Below are 18,570 nucleotides of genomic sequence, written 5' to 3'. Positions count from 1 at the left end.
AGCCTCGCCAACATTTGTTGTTGTTTGTCTTTTGGATGGCAGCTATCCTTACTGGTGTGAGGTGATACCTCATTGTAGTTTTAATTTGCATTTCTCTGATGTGGAGCATCTTTTCATGTGTCTGTTGGCCATCTGTATTTCTTTTTTAGAGAACTGTGTGTTCAGTTCCTCTGCCCATTTTTTAATTGGGTTATTTGTTTTTTGTTTGTTGAGGCGTGTGAGCTCTTTATATCTTCTGGATGTCAAGCCTTTATCGGATCTGTCATTTTCAAATATATTCTCCCATACTGTAGGGTTCTTTTTTGTTCTATTGATGGTGTCTTTCGCTGTACAGAAGCTTTTCAGCTTAATGTAGTCCCACTTGCTCATTTTTGCTGTTGTTTTCCTTGCCCGGGGAGATATGTTCAAGAAGAGGTCACTCATGTTTATGTCTAAGAGGTTTTTGCCTATGTTTTTTTCCAAGAGTTTAATGGTTTCATGACTTACATTCAGGTCTTTGATCCATTTTGAGTTGACCTTTGTATATGGGGTTAGACAATGGTCCAGGTTCATTCTCCTACACGTAGCTGTCCAGTTTTGCCAGCACCATCTGTTGAAGAGACTGTCATTTTGCCATTGTATGTCCATGGCACCTTTATCAAATATTAATTGACCATAAATGTTTGGGTTAATTTCTGGAGTCTCTAATCTGTTCCACTGGTCTGTGGCTCTGTTCTTGTGCCAGTACCAAATTGTCTTGATTACTATGGCTTTGTAAGTAGAGCTTAAAGTTGGAGATTGAGATCCCCCCTACTTTATTCTTCTTTTTCAGGATTGCTTTGGCTATTCGGGGTCTTTGGTGTTTCCATATGAATTTTTGAATTATTTGTTCCAGTTCATTGAAGAATGTTGCTAGTAATTTGATAGGGATTGCATGAAATCTGTATATAATTGCTTTGGGCAGGATGGCCATTTTGACAATATTAATTCTTCCTAGCCATGAGCATGGGATGAGTTTCCATTTATTAGTGTCCCCTTTAATTTCTCTTAAGAGTGACTTGTAGTTTTCAGGGTATAGGTCTTTCACTTCTTTGGTTAGGTTTATTCCTAGGTATTTTATTCTTTTTGATGCAATTGTGAATGGAATTGTTTTCCTGATTTCTCTTTCTATTGGTTCATTGTTAGTGTATAGGAAAGCTACAGATTTCTGTGTGTTAATTTTGTATCCTGCAACTTTGCTGTATTCCGATATCAGTTCTAGTAGTTTTGGAGTGGAGTCTTTAGGGTTTTTTATGTACAGTATCATATCATCTGCAAATAGTGACAGTTTAACTTCTTCTTTACAAATCTGGATTCCTTGTATTTCTTTGTTTTGTCTGATTGCCATAGCTAGGACCTCCAGTACTATGTTAAATAACAGTGGGGAGAGTGGGCATCCCTGTCTTGTTCCCGATCTCAGAGGAAATGCTTTCAGCTTCTTGCTGTTCAGTATAATGCTGGCTGTGGGTTTATCATATATGGCCTTTATTATGTTGAGGTACTGGCCCTCTATTCCCATTTTGCTGAGAGTTTTTATCATGAATGGATGTTGAATTTTGTCAAATGCTTTTTCAGCATCTATGGAGATGATCATGTGGTTTTTGTCTTTCTTTTTGTTGATGTGGTGGATGATGTTGATGGATTTTCGAATGTTGTACCATCCTTGCATCCCTGGTCATGAATCACACTTGGTATATGATCCTTTTGATATACTGTTGAATTCTGTTTGGTAATATTTTATTGAGTATTTTTGCATCTACATTCATCAGGGATATTGGTCTGTAATTTTCTTTTTTGGTGGCGTCTTTCCCTGGTTTTGGTATTAGGGTGATGTTGGCTTCATAGAATAAGTTTGGGAGTATTCCCTCCTCTTCTATTTTTTGGAACACTTTAAGGAGAATGGGTATTATGTCTTCTCTGTGTGTCTGATAAAATTCTGAGGTAAATCCATCTGGCCCCGGGGTTTTGTTCTTGGGTAGTTTTTTGATTATCGTTTCAATTTCTTTGCTCGTAATTGGTTTGTTTAACTTTTGTGTTTCTTCCTTGGTCAGTCTTGGGAGGTTGTATTTTTCTAGGAAGTTGTCCATTTCTTCTAGGTTTTCCAGCTTGTTGGCATATAGGTTTTCATAGTAGTCTTTAATAATTCTTTGTATTTCTGTGGAGTCCCTCATGATTTTTCCATTCTCATTTCTGATTATGTTGATTTGTGTTGATTCTCTTTTTCTCTTAATAAGTTGGGCTAGAGGCTTATCTATTTTGTTTATTTTCTCAAAGAATCAGCTCTTGGTTTTGTTGATTTTTGCTATTGTTTTATTCTTCTCAATTTTGTTTATTTCTTCTCTGATCTTTATTATGTCCCTCCTTCTGCTGACTTTAGGCCTCATTTGTTCTTCTTTTTCCAGTTTCGATAATTGTGATGTTAGACTATTCATTTGGGATTGTTCTTCCTTCTTCAAGTGTGCCTGGATTGCTATATACTTTCCTCTTAAGACTGCTTTTGCTGCATCCCACAGAAGTTGGGGCTTTGTGTTGTTGTTGTCATTTGTTTCTATATATTCCTTGATCTCTATTTTGATTTGTTCGTTGGTCCATTGATTATTTAGAAGCATGTTGTTAAGCCTCCATGTGTTTGTGAGCTTTTTTGTTTTCTTTGTAGAATTTATTTCTAGTTTTATACCTTTGTGGTCTGAAAAATTGGTTGGTAGAATTTCAGTATTTTGGAATTTACTGAGGCTCTTTTTGTGAGCTAGTATGTGGTCTATTCTGGAGAATGTTCCATGTGCACTTGAGAAGAATGCATATCCTGTTGCTTTTGGATGTAGAGTTCTATAGATGTCTATTAGGTTCATCTGTTCTAGTGTGTTGTTCAGGGCCTGTGTGTCCTTACTTATTTTCTGCCCGGTGGATCTATCCTTTGGGGTGAGTGGTGTGTTGAAGTCTCCTAAAATGAATGCATTGCAGTCTATTTCCCTCTTTAGTTCTGTTAGTATTTGTTTCACAAATGCTGGTGCTCCTGTGTTGGGTGCATATATATTTATAATGGTTATATCTTCTTGTTGGATTGAGCCCTTTATCATTATGTAGTGTCCTTCTTTATTGCTTGTTACTTTCTTTGTTTTGAAGTCTATTTTGTCTGATATTAGTACTGCAACCCCTGCTTTCTTCTCACTGTTGTTTGCCTGAAATATGTTTTTCCATCCCTTGACTTTTAGTCTGTGCATGTCTTTGGGTTTGAGGTGAGTTTCTTGTAAGCAGCATATAGATGGGTCTTGCTTTTTTATCCATTCTATTACTCTGTGTCTTTTGATTGGTGCATTAAGTCCATTTACATTTAGGGTGACTATTGAGAGATATGTACTTATTGCCATTGCAGGCTTTAGATTCGTGGTTACCAAAGGTTCAAGGTTGGCTTCTTTAGTATCTTACTGCCTAACTTAGCTCACTTATTGAGCTGTTATATACACTGTCTGGCGATTCTTTTCTTCTCTCCCTTCTTATTCCTCCTCCTCCATTCTTCATATGTTGTGTGTTTTGTTCTGTGCTCTTTTTAGGAGTGCTCCCATCTACAGCAGTCCCTCTAAGATGCCCTGTAGACGTGGTTTGTGGGAAGCAAATTCCCTCAGCTTTTGCTTGTCTGGGAATTGTTTAATCCCGCCATCATATTTAAATGATAGTCATGCTGGATACAGTATTCTTGGTTCAAGGCCCTTCTGTTTCATTGCATTAAATATATCATGCCATTCTCTTCTGGCCTGTAGGGTTTCTGTCGAGAAGTCTGACGTTAGCCTGATGGGTTTTCCTTTATAGGTGACCTTTTTTCTCTCTGGCTGCCTTTAAAACTCTTTCCTTGTCCTTGATCCTTGCCATTTTAATTATTATGTGTCTTGGTGTTGTCCTCCTTATATCCTTTCTGTTGGGGGTTCTGTGTATTCCCATGGTCTGTTCGATTATTTCCTCCCCCAGTTTGGGGAAGTTTTCAGCAATTATTTCTTCAAAGAGACTTTCTATCCCTTTTCCTCTTACTTATTCTTCTGGTACCCCTTTAATACGAATATTATTCCTTTGGGATTGGTCACATAGTTCTCTTAGTGTTGTTTCGTTCTTGGAGATCCTTTTATCTCTCTCTATGTCAGCTTCTAAATGTTCCTGTTCTCTGGTTTCTATTCCTTCAATGGCCTCTTGCATCTTATCCATTCTGCTTATAAATCCTTCCATGGTTTGTTTCACTTCCCTGATCTCCTTCCTGACATCTGTGATCTCCTTCCGGACTTCATCCCACTGCTCTTGCATTTTTCTCTGCATCTCATCCCATTGCTCTTGCATTGTTCTCTACATCTCTGTCAGCATGTTCATGATATTTATTTTGAAATCTTTTTCAGGAAGACTGGTTAGGTCTGTCTTCTTCTCAGGTGTTGTCTCTGTGATCTTTGTCTGCCTGTAGTTTTGCCTTTTCATGGTGATAGAGATAGTTTGCAGAGCTGGTACGAGTGACAGCTGGAAGAGCTTTCCTTCTTGTTGGTTTGTGGCCTTCCTCTCCTGGGAGAATAGTGACCTCTAGTGGCTTATGCTTGGCAGCTGTGCGCAGACAGGGCTTCTGCTACCTGCCCCGTTGCTATGAAGTTTATCTCTGCTGTTTCTGTGGGCATAGCCTGGCTGAGGCTGCTCCTCCAAAATGGTGGAGCCCAGTTGGAGGGGGAGGGGCCAGGAGGCTATTTATCTCCATAAGGGGCCTCTGTGCTCCCTGTTGCCCAGGGGGTTAGAGTGCCTCTGGTCTAAGTGTCCTATCCTGCCCCTTTAAGACTTTCAAAAAGCACTCTCCAAACCAAAACAGCAACAGCAACAACGAAAGAGGAAAAAAAGAAATAAAAATTAAATACATAATTTAAAAAAAAGAAAAAAAAGGGAAAAACGCATGATTTTCTTTGTCCTCAGGCACCGGTCTCAGGCACCCGCTCACCGGTCTTGCTGCCCTGTTTCCCTAGTATTGGGGTCCCTGTTCCTTTAAGGCTTCCAAAAAGCACTCTCTAGAAAAAGAAAAAAAAAACCGCTCCCGTTTCTTTGTTCTCTGGCGTCGGCCTCAGACACCGGCTCACTGGTCCTGCCACCGGGAGCTGGGGGGAGGGGCGCTCAGGTCCCGCCGGGCTGGGGCTTGTATCTTACCCCCTTCGCGAGGCACTGGGTTCTCACAGGTGTGGATGTGGTCTGGATGTTGTCCTGTGTCCTCTGGTCTCTATTTTAGGAAGAGTTGTCTTTGTTATATTTTCATAGATACATGTGGTTTTGGGAGGAGAATTCTGCTGCTCTACTCACGCCGCCATCCTGGCTCCGCCTGCATAGCCAATCTTTTTGAACCATGACTTTCCCATTCCTAAATTTTTATTTTGATTCATGTCATGATTAGCTAGATTCATCATTAAGTAGCTGTTTCTGTAATAGCCCTTAAGATACTCTTGAGCCCTTGCATATTTTAGAATGTCATGCCTTGCTTTTATATGTGAAGGATTTCTGCAGTATCAACCCTTGGATCACAGTTTTCCTCCCTCAGCAGCATATAGACTTTGTGTCTTTGTGTTCCAACAATATGTATTTCCTGGATCAAGTGATTTATTCTACATACACATGACTTTGCAGTGGGAGGAGAAGCTGACTGTTCATTGGATTCTTTTTTTAGTCTTGAAGCTCATTAATTTCACTAGACTATGTTCCAGGGTTTGTTTATTCTCTATCAAGTTCCCTCTACTTCCTCTCAGAACTTAATATGATCCCTCAGTCTTCAGAACTGAGTCATCCTTTACTTACATGTTTTGTTTTATTATGCAGTTGTTGGAGTTTTTTCATATCTGTTGTTCAGAGAGAGAAATTGTGTGTATTTATTGGCTTTTCTTTAATCTTCTCCATCCCTCATTTCCTCCCAAATAACTAGTTCTTTCCTGGTTTGTGTTTCTTTGATGTTTCTCATACTTTTTCTGTGTTACTCTTTTTGTTTTTATTTTCTGTGAGTGTATAGAGAAGAATTTTTCTCTATTTTTCTGCATAATTCTTCCTCTGAACTGTGTTTCTCATCTGTTTCTTGGTCATTAGGTACACTGCCAGTTCTCAAGAATGGAAAGGGGTGTACATGTATACATGTGAGTGTGTGTGTACATACGTGCCTTTGGGTGTGTTGAAATGGAGGAGAGTATATGGGGAAGAAACAGCAGCAGCTTCAAATCTGAGAAGCTGGCTCAGGATTAACTCTTTCTTACTATATCAGTGGTGCTGTTAGCCCTAAAGGGCATCCACCCTTAGCGTTTGGTGTCCTTCCCCAATAAAACCAAGCAGCTAACTCAGGTGAAGGGTTGGTGCGATTCCTGGTGCATCCTGTAGACACAGGACTTTTGCTTAGTGCTTAAGGTATGTTTATTCTCTACTTTAGAAGACTTGGGTCAGCAGCTAACACAACAGGTTACTTGTGTTGCACTCCCCCTCCCTTCCAAGGACTTCTCCAGACTGCATGTCCAGGTCATAGGAATAGCGGATGGCACATACACTTCCCTGCTCTGGTCCTGTCTGCCACTCTGCAAAATGGAACTTTGCCTCCTACACATGCATGTTGTCCAACAGGCCTTCTCATACCCTTAATCCTCATTGCTTCAGTCAAAAGGTCAGAATCTGGGCTCCTCAAAATCCTCATATTTACTTCCAAATTTCTGTCCTCTGCTCCATGGTTGGACAGTATGTTTTGGTTTCAGCATCATCACTTGATTTAGCCCATACTTTGTGGCTTGATGTTATCCCACATTTTCTTCATTTCAGCATAGATCCAAATTTCTTCCCAGTAATTTCACGTACTTCTTGTGGGTTTAGAGGAAGAAAATTTCTCTAATACCTTTTACTGAAGTTTTTTGGCTAATTAATGTCTGTAGGGTCACAAGGAAACCACTAAATATTTGGTTTCCAGCAACAGCTTGAATGTGCATTGTATAGAGAAATGATTCCAGATACCTCAGGGATAGGGTTAACTGTGAGGAGGAAAAAGTCACTGAAACAGAGTAGAGACTTTCCTTTTAAATGTTTTCTAACTGATATAATGTTGAGAAGGTCCCTGACAAGGGGAGTTTTCAGATACAAAATTTCAGCAAATGGTAAAGACTGTTAGGCATTTAATTCTGGAGAACACTTCTGTTCTTTAACGTGAAGGTCCTGTGGTGAATTGGTAGAGCAGTTGACTGGGTTGGTCAATAAAATAAAGCTTGGATATTGATTATATTAACCATTGAATCTCCATTTTATTTCAAATGAAAACTTTTTCATTTCACACTTTTGATTTATTTCTTCCTTCCTGCCTTGTGCCATTTGATGAATTGTTTCTGATCAAACACTGCCTGCTTTCCCTAAATCTCTGAGATTATTAGCCTTGCTATCTAAAACAGTGCGCTGCCCCCACTTTCTGCCTGTTTCTCCTCTTTAGCATCCGCTGCAGTATATGTGAAGGAACTTTCAAACTTGCAAAGCACCAGATGCATGTAAGGCATAACTATTATTACTTTGATGACTTGGTCTCTGCCTGTGTCACTGACAATAAACTTTGAGAAGTAAGATCCTGACTGATGGAAATAAATCAAGGTGGATAAGGAAAACCTACAATTTGTCATGTTAGAAAGTAACGAAAACTTAAACACAAAGTGAATTCTCTTCAATCTGTCACCATAGGCCAAGTACTATTATATAAACTGAAGGAGAAAAAAAGAGAGCCCTTCCATATCCATGAACTCTTCAAGTAGGTCCTTCCGTTGCTATGGAGATGCTTCAGTAGCCCTGGCTCTGCTGGCCCACTCCCACACTGCCCTACGGGGGAGTGATGACGGGTCAAGCGTCAGGACAGAGAACCTTGGCCTCGCTCTGTCCCTCTCGGGCCTGGAGGCCAAGGTCTTTCACTCTGGCATTTCATAGCTGGAGCATTAATTGGCAAACTTCTGGGACTTTCTTTTAGAGAGCTTTTAACAAGTAGGCCAGGAAAACTGTTTATCCCTCTTGGCCCAGCTGCTAATTAGCATCGTTGTTTGCTTGGACTAGAAAATGCCCTGTTGTGAGTTTGTCAAGACTCAGGTTTGTCAGTAATTAATATCAAAGAGGAGAAGGACCCATGTGTCCCCAAGTCAGCACAACACTGGAAAATTGTCTTTCGCCTCCAGGATCACCTTTATATCAGACTAACTTTCTAGAAACCCACATTTACAAGATCATGACTTTAATTTTAGTGAGAGAAAGAGAAAAGAGAGGAAACATGGGTCCATTTATCACTGAGGCAATCAGGACCGGCTGTTTACTAGGCTCATCAACCTGAACCAACTCAGATTTACCCTCAGATATGACTTTACCCCTTGTCATTCCTGATTTCCACCCAAATTTTCTTACAACAGTGCTCTCCCTGTGGCATTTCTTCCCCTTCACGATTTATCTCCTTCTTTCCTCCTCCTCAAAAGGCAAGACTGAGGAGAGGAAACACAGTATGCCTTCTCCATGGCCACTATGGTTGGTAAAAACAGAGACACTTGTTGACTGGGAAAAAGCAGCCACGGCATGTGGCCCCTCATACTTGATGTAACAGACCCTCACTCTCTTTGGTGTCACTGAGGGTATTGGTCATTCAATTCTGAAGTTAAAATGATGCCCCTCTTCTTAAATCTTTCCATGACCTTGAACTTAGCAGAGAAGAAAAATAATTGGGGAAGAAGTGGGGACATGGAATGCAAACTGGGGAAGCGGGACTGATCAGGGCCTGGTCAGAAGCAAAGCAGTGTTGCGGAAGCTTCCCAAAGAGTAGTTTGGCCTCGCTCCCTCACCTCCCACCAGGGATGCAGCCTTCAAAGGGAGGCTGGGCAGCAGGAGTCCATGGGACCCAGGAGGACCTGTTTTGTGCCAGGGCTGCTGTTCTGCCTGGGGGTGGATTTAACAGTCAAGCCTTTAGTAAAGGGCAAGGCTGTGCCATAGCTAAGAAGTGATGGCCTGACAGGAGACATTTTTTCTTGCTGGAGGCTGATTTTGAAGTTATCTGCTCAAATACTTCTTAGCTAAATAAGCTGTCAGCTAGTCCCCTAAAAGCCAAACCAAAGAAGAAGATAGAAGATAGAGATTAAAACCACATATATTAATTGTCCTTTGAAATAATTAAAAGATCACTTTTTTCATAAGTTTGGTAACTTGCCTGAAGATTGAGTGAGGGTTCCAAGGAGTACACAGCTTTCTACCTGTCAGTCACCCACTCTCCCCACTTCCTCTCTCCAGTCTGGCAGATTCCACTTATATCTCAAGATGAACAGTTGTGTGTGCCCTCAGGCTAGTCCCCTGCCAATCTGATTCTACCCTAGATAGTCTTGTCATTTTTCCAGGACCTATTAAGGTCACATTTTTAATCCAACTCAAGTGACTATCTTTCTCTGCTAAAATGAAGTTGCAGGCTGGTCCTAATTTTTATAATTAGACAATGAAGATATGTTATTCTACCACATCACTTCAGCGTTCTAGTGAGGAAAGACTTTGACCACCTGGAAAACAGAGGCTAAGTCACGTTAAGATTGTCTGGCTTACTTAATAGAGAATGCACACCTAGCCACCTCCAGCCAATAGTAAATGCTTGTCATCCACTTCCAGAGACCCCACATTTCTGATATTCTGGCTTCTTGGTACTGTTGAAATTGTTGCCTGTTGTCACAGTGAAGGCCAGTTTACACAGTCTTGGGTTCCGGTTTGGGTGGGGAGCTGTAGGGAACTCTGAGGGCTGAGTGCCTTTCTGTGTCTGCACAGTTGCAGTGGTGGGGTAAGCATTTGCTCCCGGCCTCATGTGCCCTCTCTAGCTGGCGGTTTTCTCCATGATGGCTCTATGACATCCCCGAAGACGCAGCCTGATGCCCTCAGCTCCTGGAGATTCAGCTGGTGGGCTTCTTATACCCAGCACCAGCGCTCAGTCTGAGCTGATCAATCACAGAGGAAGGCAAACAAGAGGGTCAGAGCACTGTAAGCCCCATCCAGTTTTTCATCATAGACCAATCATCAGCATTTTCCACTCGCTATCTTTGTGTCATGGTCTAACAAAGGACTCACATTATTAGTTTATTTGAAGATTTCTCCCTTATTTGGGAACTAACACCACATGTGTGACTCACAGGATAGGTGTGTAGTCTGTCTTTGACTGAATACCAGTAAGTGGCAGAGAGAGATATTCATGAGTGGAAAACAAGTGGCTCTGGTCTCTCGTTCTTCAGAAAGCAACAATGTCAGACCTCATACACAGCCCTTCAAGCCAGCACTGTGTTGTCCCAGCAGCACAGGATCTGCTGGGTTAGACAATACACTCCAAGGCTATGGGCAGGTCCAGGCAGGGGAGGCACTATTTCAATACTTGCTCTGCTTTCCCACCAGAGGCTCATTCCCATCACAGAGGCTTGTGGGCGTGGTTATCCTGCTAGTCCAAGTCCTTTCAGTTGGAGAACTAGAGCTCTGACCCAGGACTCTCAGCATTTTGCTTTTGTTTGATTTCTTTTTGCACAGGAAGACTTAAAACCTGGAGCTCAGTACATGGTGGACAATCAAATATTTGTGAAAGGGAGGGAAAGAGGCAACAGACGTCAGACTCCTTTCCTCTAAGGCCCTGTGCATTTGGGCCTCTTGTTTCTACTGTGTGGCAGGCCTTTCCTTCTAGTCTTACGGTGCCTTTGGCCCATTATCTACTGTTCCCACTGCGGGACACAGGCTCCATCAATAGCAGGAAATACGCACAAAGAAATTACACAGAAGATTTCAAAACATTTTGAGAAAAGAGGATCATACCCAATTTGGACACCTGAGAAACATACCCTCAGACATACTGGGAGAGAAGAACAAAGCTAAATAGTATATTGTATCGCCTTAGCCAGTTAAGAACTAGGTCCCAGGGAATGAGACCATTGCAAACCACTGGTCGGTATCCAGAGAAATATGGGAGGAGGAGAAGTGCAGGCATCCTTGCTGAAAGCAAGGGCCCAGCTATGTCCAGCCTGGTGATCTGCAGGGAAGTAGCCGAAGACATTCTGGGAAAGGGCCGGCCCACCAATGCATGTGACCAGCATAGGGATGGCACCACTTCTAAATGGACTTTGTTTCCAGACAGCGTCCTGCCCTTGGAGAATGTCTGGCCTCACTGGCAGCTGCCATACCAGTGGCATTCCTGGAGCCCACCCTTAACCGCTACAATCCACTCTCCATCTTCAACACCAAAACTCTCCGGGAGAGGTCCAGTAAGTATCTTCCCACGGAAGTCATCAACCCATGTGCTGAGAGGAGAGCAGCCAGGTAGGAAGGCCGTGCAGGCGGGCAACAGGGGCCCTACAGCACGTTTGTTTTATGTGGTCCTCTGGCTGGGAGGTCAGAGCCAGAGACCATGTGGCATGTCTCCACCTTGCTAGAAAAGCGGCCATGGGCAAGTACTTTGTTATCACTAGACTTTGGATTCCTTATCTGTGAAAGGAGCAGACCATGTGTAGTTGATTTCTAAACATTTTCCATCCTAAAATCTCAGGTTCGCTAGTCTGCTCGGGGTCTCAGTTTCCCTTCTGCCCCTTTTTTTTATAGTTTCTCTCCAGAGTGCCACCAGAGGGGGTACATCTTCATTCCTCCCCTAATTACACTTTCCAAGTCCAGGGAGAGGTTGTGTTTCCAAACAATGACTACATGCTCTCTATCTTCATGAAAAATAAAGCAGAGGAAAGTACCAAAAGGAATCAAAATCATGCAAGAAAGAGAATTTAACAGCACTCCAGGTAGCGGCAGGCACACTATGGCCATCGGCTTATTCCAGCGAGCTGCCTGTTCTTGTAGGTAACTCACTGTTGAACCACAGTCACGCCCACTCATATATGTGGTTGTCTGTGGCTGCTTTATTACTACATAGGGGAGGAAAAATAATTTTCCCTCTACTCCTCATTGTTGCTGAAACTTTCTCCCCCTTGTGAAAGAGACAGGTTAACAGGAGAAAAAAATTTTAATTACATGCATACTTGTATATATTGGGCATCCCACAAAGATAGTAGACTCAAAAGGCAGCCAGTGATTGAGGTTTAGATACCATCCAGAGCTCAGGAATGGGGCGGGGTCTGGGGCTTCAAAGCAGAGAAGGCATTTTGTGGGAAGAAGAGGGGAAATGTTTGGCAACAGTTTGCCCTGCCACACAGATAAATCTCTGAGATGAAAAGTCTGTCTCTGGGAATAGCTCTCTTCCTGGTATAGGCCCCATGTCTAATGTAAATTTCCTCTGTAAATGTATATTGCCCTTATAAAAGGGTAACTTCTACTCTGTTTTGACAGCTGCTTCTGTGTCTAGAGCTTCTTAAAAGTAATAAGCCCAAATAGTCCTTATGCCAAAGAGGCATATTTTGGGTTAGCACATGCTGCTGCCCTTCAGCTATAGTGACAGAGTTACGTAGTGGCAGGAGTGTCTAAATATTTACTATCCAGCCCTTTACAGAAAAAGTTTTCCACCCCCTATTCCACAATATCCTAGAACTGGAATCCAAGGCAGGTTATAAAACTGCTTCTGGGGGTGTAGGGAGATTCCTCTTGTACAGATGAATTGTGATTCTGCTGAAGGACGTGGAGCTTCAAGCAGCAACCTTAAATGAAGTTTGGACTCCAACTAGAAAGAACTACAATTATTTGATGTAACATGAAGTAAAATTATCACACTGAGGGCCTAATCAATACTCTCTCTAAGAAAAAAACATAGCCATTTCAAACCAGGACCTATCCTGTTCAGAACCAACATTTTTTTTTAAATACTGCTGTCTAGCACCAGGAGATGACTAAGTGGCAGTTCCATTCAGTTCAGGCCTCCTTTTCAAACTGCCATGAGATCCCAAGGAGAGAATTCCAGGAGGGGGAGGCTCACGCGCACTTTCCTTCACCACCGCTCCTCTTTCCACCTAGAACACAGGGTGCTGACCATGGTGGCTTTATTTCCACTTGCTTCTCATTACTTCTGATGAAAAAAGTACATAATCCCCCCAGAAATTATGACCAGGACAACTTGCACAACGCTACTTAATAAAATCCTTTTCCTGAGCCTAGAATACAGTGGAGACCAGGGTTCTCAGAGCTAGTTGAGAGAGAAACACTGCCAAGATGCCTCAACTTCCCAAGGTCCCACGTGAAATCTCTAATTCCCAACCCTGTGACCTCATCTCTCCCTTTCTCTCCTTTCTCAGACTAGCAGAAATGCATTTCCATCCTTTTCTCTGCCCTCTCATGATTCCAAAGGAGACACATCCTGCAGCTATGGTGGGGGGTGAGCATCTGAGCAGCTTCAGTAATGCTGAGAAAAGGCTGTCAATCTGTAGGCAAACGCCAGCCAAAGCTTCCCCCACCCAACTCCAAAGGAACATGGCCCTAGTCATGACAGTAATGGATATTTATACATTTATTCTGCTCCAGATGTGATTCAAGAAGTCATGAATCTCTGTTTCCGTATCACCAGTGTGTGTACAGCTGCACCTCCTCTGTTTCTGAGCTCATGGAAGAGAGGTAGAGGCCGGCAAAATGAGAACTTGACAAATGTGGAGGGAACCCTGGATTGGCCTTGGGAGGGAGGGGGTGACTCTGTGCCTTGGTTCTCCTTCTCTTTGAAATATCTTCACATGGATTTAATAAGGCATAGTCATCAATAAAAAATCATCAATAACTGCATACTCCACAAAGAAGAGACAAGGCTTATTCCAGCGAGCTGCCTGTTCTATGCGCAGATGCGCATAGAGATGACACAATGAGACTCAGTGCCCAAGTCCCCTGAGCCCATGTTTTTCATCATTCAGTTAATTATCAGAGAGTGAATGCCGGCCATGTGTATGCTCTTGAGCAGCAGAGTGTACATGAATATGTATTTGGGATAACTAGGTTTACCTGGAGCCAGGGAATGACTGATGGTTTAAAGGACTCTAAGAAGGTGGACCTCATTCATTATACAAAGAGATCAAGGAGAGGGGACAGATGTATATAGGGTGACAGATGATGTGAGCCTTTGGTTTAGGAATACAACATGAACTGATTTTTCAGCCGTTCAGGTGGTTGGACATCTCTGTTAATCGACAGTTGGTGATTTGCCAGCAGTCACTCACATTAGTATCTCAGAGCATTTTCTGACTCATCCAAAAATTATTAAGGTATGCCTGGAAAAGGTTTAAAAGTTATTACCTGCCAGTTACCCAAAACTAGATAAACCTTTGGCTATGTGTGGTGCTGATTTGTTAATCAGAATACTAGGGTGACCACAACATTCTAGTCACTAGCCGGTCGACTTCATGCCCTTTTGGAATAACAAGCCAGAGAGTCGGGAGGGCCAGTTGCCTTGCAAGCTCCCTGCCCGTATTGCCAGGAGGTGGCGCTCTCCGCTGCCATCTTCCTGAGGGAAGAGCTGCCTGGTGAAGAAAATAAAGCTGGGGAATCTAACTTGGTGGCTCTCAAACTTTAGCATCCATCAGAATCATGGAGACTTGTTAACACAAAGATTGCTGAGCACTACCCTTTGAGCTTCTCATTCACTAGGTCAGAATTCAGTAGCCCAACAAGTTCCCAGGTGATGCGGCCACTGCCAGGTGGCAGGACCCCACTTTGAGATCCACTGATCTAGAGGATGAAAGGACAGTGTGTTCAAATGATTCCCCCTAACAGTCTCTCATGTCTGATTCTTAAGGGGACCCAGCTGAGGCTGTTTTTCAGGTAGATAACTCAGCAGCATTCATTCTGTGGGTTTATTATGTGGCATTTGAAGCATAAAACACCATTTGAATCACAAATGTTTCTTCTACTCAAGGACCAATGACCTACAAGTAACTTTTAAAGATCATTGTAATGAGCCCAGTGCAGCACCCTCTAGGAAACTCTGTGTTTTCCTTAAGTAGGAAATGAAAAGGTGCCCACAACACTGTGTTGTCTCTGTGACATTGAATTTCAAAGGACACACATCTGAGCCTTCTCATTTATAAATTTACAGCAAACAGTTGTGAGCTTTGGTTGTGTCTGTGGCTTTTAACATTGTTCTGCGTGTAGAGCTTCAAGGTAGAATGCTTGACTTCTGTCTTTACCTGTTTATTCTGACATTGTATGTGTAAAATTATTGTGAGGGTCTCTCCAGACCCCCAGGTTAATGTTGCCCCTAATTGCTCTGCTGCAAGGTACAGCCTAGACTCGTTCTCTGCAAATGACCAGCACTGGCAGTGTCTGACCTGTATATTCCCTTCCTTCTGCTGTAAACCACTGAAGTTAGGCATATGTTGGTTTTCATGCTCCTGGTCCTTTTGAACTGTCTGGATTTCAGAGTACAGGGGTCCTCTCATGACTTCTAAGGAAGAGAGATCTTTCAGCCTTCTACTGGCCAAAAGGCCGTAGGGAAAGCCTGGGAAATCATCAGTGGGGACAGGGCGTTAGGCCCCAGGGGGCCTGCCCTACAGCAGGGGGCTCCTCCATGTTCATTGCTTTGCAACCGCATGTGCCATCCAGTAGGATGCTTGTCTCAGCTGCAGACTCGTTGTCTCCAGGATAGCTGGAATTATTCTGTATCTCTGCTCCAGGCAGCACGACCATGGGAGAAACCAAAACAGGTCTTCTCAACTGGCCAGCATTCCTAAAGGCCACAGAATTTGCTCTGGCCTCTTATTCATTAACCCTTCAATTCCTATGGTCCTAAAATCTAGAGAAGAGAGACCTCAAACCAGCAGTAACCCCAAAGGCAAGGCCTGCAGTCCAAACCCAATCCACTGAACATGAAACATTTTTTTTCAATCTTCCGCTTTGTCCTTTGAAATTCATGAGAACTTTGCATTTTACTTCTAATTTCAAGAATGATTTCCTCAAAGCATCTAGTGGAACTGATGTTGCAGGAGAACACTGCACATTTCCCTGTGGCTCCTCAGACTTCCCAGCCTCTGTGCTGCGAGCTGCTTTGGCCCCCGTGTGAGAAGTTTATCCTGTGGGTAGAGGCTGCATATGATCTGCGTCAGGAGCCCAGGCTGACCTGGAGGAGGGCGGAGGAGCTGTACGAGAAATAGACGCACAGGCATCGCTTCGAGCTCACGCTTCTCAAACCTTCCTGTGTCCCTAACTCAGACCCCTTGACATCTTCTCACCTGTCAGGTACCTCTGGATGCTTCTGGGCTCCCTTCCTGTTTTGTCCTGGACTTTTAACTTCAGGAGAACAGGACAGGTATCCCCAGGTTGCTACTGTTTGCATTCTTGTATCTGACAACAGTCGCTGGTTTAATGTTGAACCCTTGTGGCCACTTCATCCTGTCTGTCCTTGTTCAGTGATTTGACCTCAGTCATCTTCAGTATGAGGGAAAAATAGAGCTAACTCACTATTCCTGTAGATAACCTTCAGACACAAAAAGACTTGCATGACGGGCAGGAAGTCTTGGCACGGGTCACCTCAGGTCATCAGCAGCTCCCATTGTAAATATAGAAACCAATTCAAGTGCAATGTTTTTGTCCCAAAATCTCAACCAAATGGACAGCGGTCCAGCTGAAGGAATATTCGATGGACAGCTTTCTTTTTCCTTTTCTAAACAGTACAGATATGATTCAGTAATTGAACCATGAGTTTGCAGCTAACACCAGTGAGTTGCTTTTCTCTTTCCTTCACTGCCTCTTCTGCAGCACCCACTGAGGCCAGGAGATGGGCCTCATCACAGAGAAGCCTTATGAAATGTCTCTCAACTCTGTGTCTGTTAGCCCCCGTAACCTTATGTTTAAGGGTTTGAACCTGAATGTGACTTCCAGAGGAGGAGAACCCAGCCTCTGGAAGCTGTAGTCCTTACACACACAGCGGAGCACAGAAGCTCCTCCATACCAGTGCTGACTCACGAGGCTCCAGGGTGGAAACTTGACATGTGATGACCAGAGGAAGGAAGAGCAGAGAGAGAGAAGGTTGCACGATTTGTGCTTTTGAATTACTGTCCTTTATTCTTCCTGTACCCTCTCGGTCAGTTCTGGGAATGCCAGACCTGGTGGAAGAGATGTGTCCTGACATCCCCCAGCTGGAAGGCCTGATGAAGGAAATCCACGACCTGGCCGAGTCGGGGGCCCGGTACACGGAGATGCCCCATGTCATCGAGGTGACCTTGCCCATGCTCTGCAACTACCTGTCCTACTGGTGGGAGCGGGGGCCTGAGCACCTGCCCCCCAGCACAGGGCCCTGGTGCACCAAGGTCACCTCTGAGCACCTCAGTGTCATCCTGGGAAACATTCTGAAAATCATCAACAACAACCTGGGCATAGATGAGGCCTCCTGGATGAAGCGCATTGCAGGTACCACAAACCTTTTCTCCCCAGCCCCCCACCCAGGGAACAAGATGCCCAGATTCTCTTTTATCTCTTAGTCTGTCTTTAAACTATTCAGCCTCACCTCCGTTAGTTACTTAACAGTAAAAAAGAACCAATTTATTCCCTTGTAGGGCTTCCTGGAACTAGTGTTCCTGCCCTACTCCCCAACTATCCAGACCCCTCAGATCTCCAGGAAGCCCTTCTTGATAAATTCTACCTGACTCAGATGATTATTGCTTTATTTGCATTTGGTACTTAAGAGCCCCATTTGCTCTTACAGTAATAATTGTCCATATTTTCTTGCTAAGTGATCCCGTGTGTTTTGCACATGTGTCTAACTCATTCCCGCCTGGGCTATAGTGTAAGTTCCTAGCATTTGTTACTCTTTCTAAGGCACTCTCTCATTTAGGTTCCCAGCAGCATCCCTTTGCATTTTAGTTCTCTTTTTTTTTTTGGTGTTCTTCTAGAACTTACAGGCAGTAGGTTCTTAATAAATGTTGTTAGCTGATTTTCTGTTCCTGAAACAACCTCAAAGAAGGAAGGTGTTAGAAAATGAATAACCATGCTGTCAATAGTCAGGAAACCATACTGTTTAGTGTCCTGTGTGTCAAAGCAGTGTCAGAGGAGAGAGTAAGGCAAAGTGATCATCTTTGATGGGCTCACAGTTCAGACAGACCACCCCACCATAGTTTCCCGTATAATCTCCTGGACCATGAAATAGTGGCTTTAGGTCAACAGGAGCTTTGGCCCAACTGTAGGTATTTACCATTCAGGACATATGAGTAGATATTCCTCAGCAGGACCAAAGGAGAAAAGCTCCTGTCTGCTTCCTGTCTCTGCAATGAATTGGTGCTTAATGTGGCACTTACTTCCTGGGGCTGAAATAAAGTAAAAAATTTTAAGTGGTAACCCACAATCACCCACATCTGAAATAGCCATTCTGATTCCAGTTCCGAAGCAGCAGTGTACTCAGCAAGGCAGGGGGTGGAGAGGGGGCGGGCAGTGAAATGCGAGCCGTCATAGTGCCCAGTTTCTACTTATTGCTTAATGCATCTCAGCACAGTGCTGCCTTCACCCTTCTTTCTAAAATGGCCTTTTTTATAAAAGTAAAAAATAAGGCATTGTGAGATTTAAAAGGAAAAATGCTGATCTCTAGGCTGCTTCCAATTCAAGTGCCCCCCTCCCCGAAGTAAAGAAACTTTGAAATACACAAAATACTCAATGTACACA

At 43.3% G+C, this 18,570-nt stretch overlaps 2 protein-coding genes across 4 annotated transcripts in view; one reads left to right on the top strand and one right to left on the bottom strand.

Moving 5' to 3' along the window:
• AVEN (apoptosis and caspase activation inhibitor) overlaps positions 1-18,570 on the bottom strand; it is a 303,004-nt gene that overhangs the window by 13,853 nt on the left and 270,581 nt on the right. The gene's annotated exons all lie outside the window — the stretch shown is intronic.
• The window catches only part of RYR3 (ryanodine receptor 3), a 506,091-nt gene that overhangs the window by 429,971 nt on the left and 57,550 nt on the right, over positions 1-18,570 (top strand). For all 3 annotated transcript variants that reach the window (XM_036998427.2, XM_036998418.2, XM_036998420.2), the window contains exons 65-66: positions 11,143-11,273; positions 17,005-17,325. In XM_036998427.2, the coding sequence (XP_036854322.2) occupies positions 11,143-11,273; positions 17,005-17,325 (452 nt within the window). The remainder of the gene's footprint in view (positions 1-11,142; positions 11,274-17,004; positions 17,326-18,570) is intronic.

The sequence above is a fragment of the Manis javanica genome, chromosome 8 (genome assembly GCF_040802235.1).
Source record: "Manis javanica isolate MJ-LG chromosome 8, MJ_LKY, whole genome shotgun sequence".
Classification (NCBI taxonomy): Eukaryota; Metazoa; Chordata; class Mammalia; order Pholidota; family Manidae; genus Manis; species Manis javanica.
This window is presented reverse-complemented; position numbering and strand designations above follow the sequence as displayed.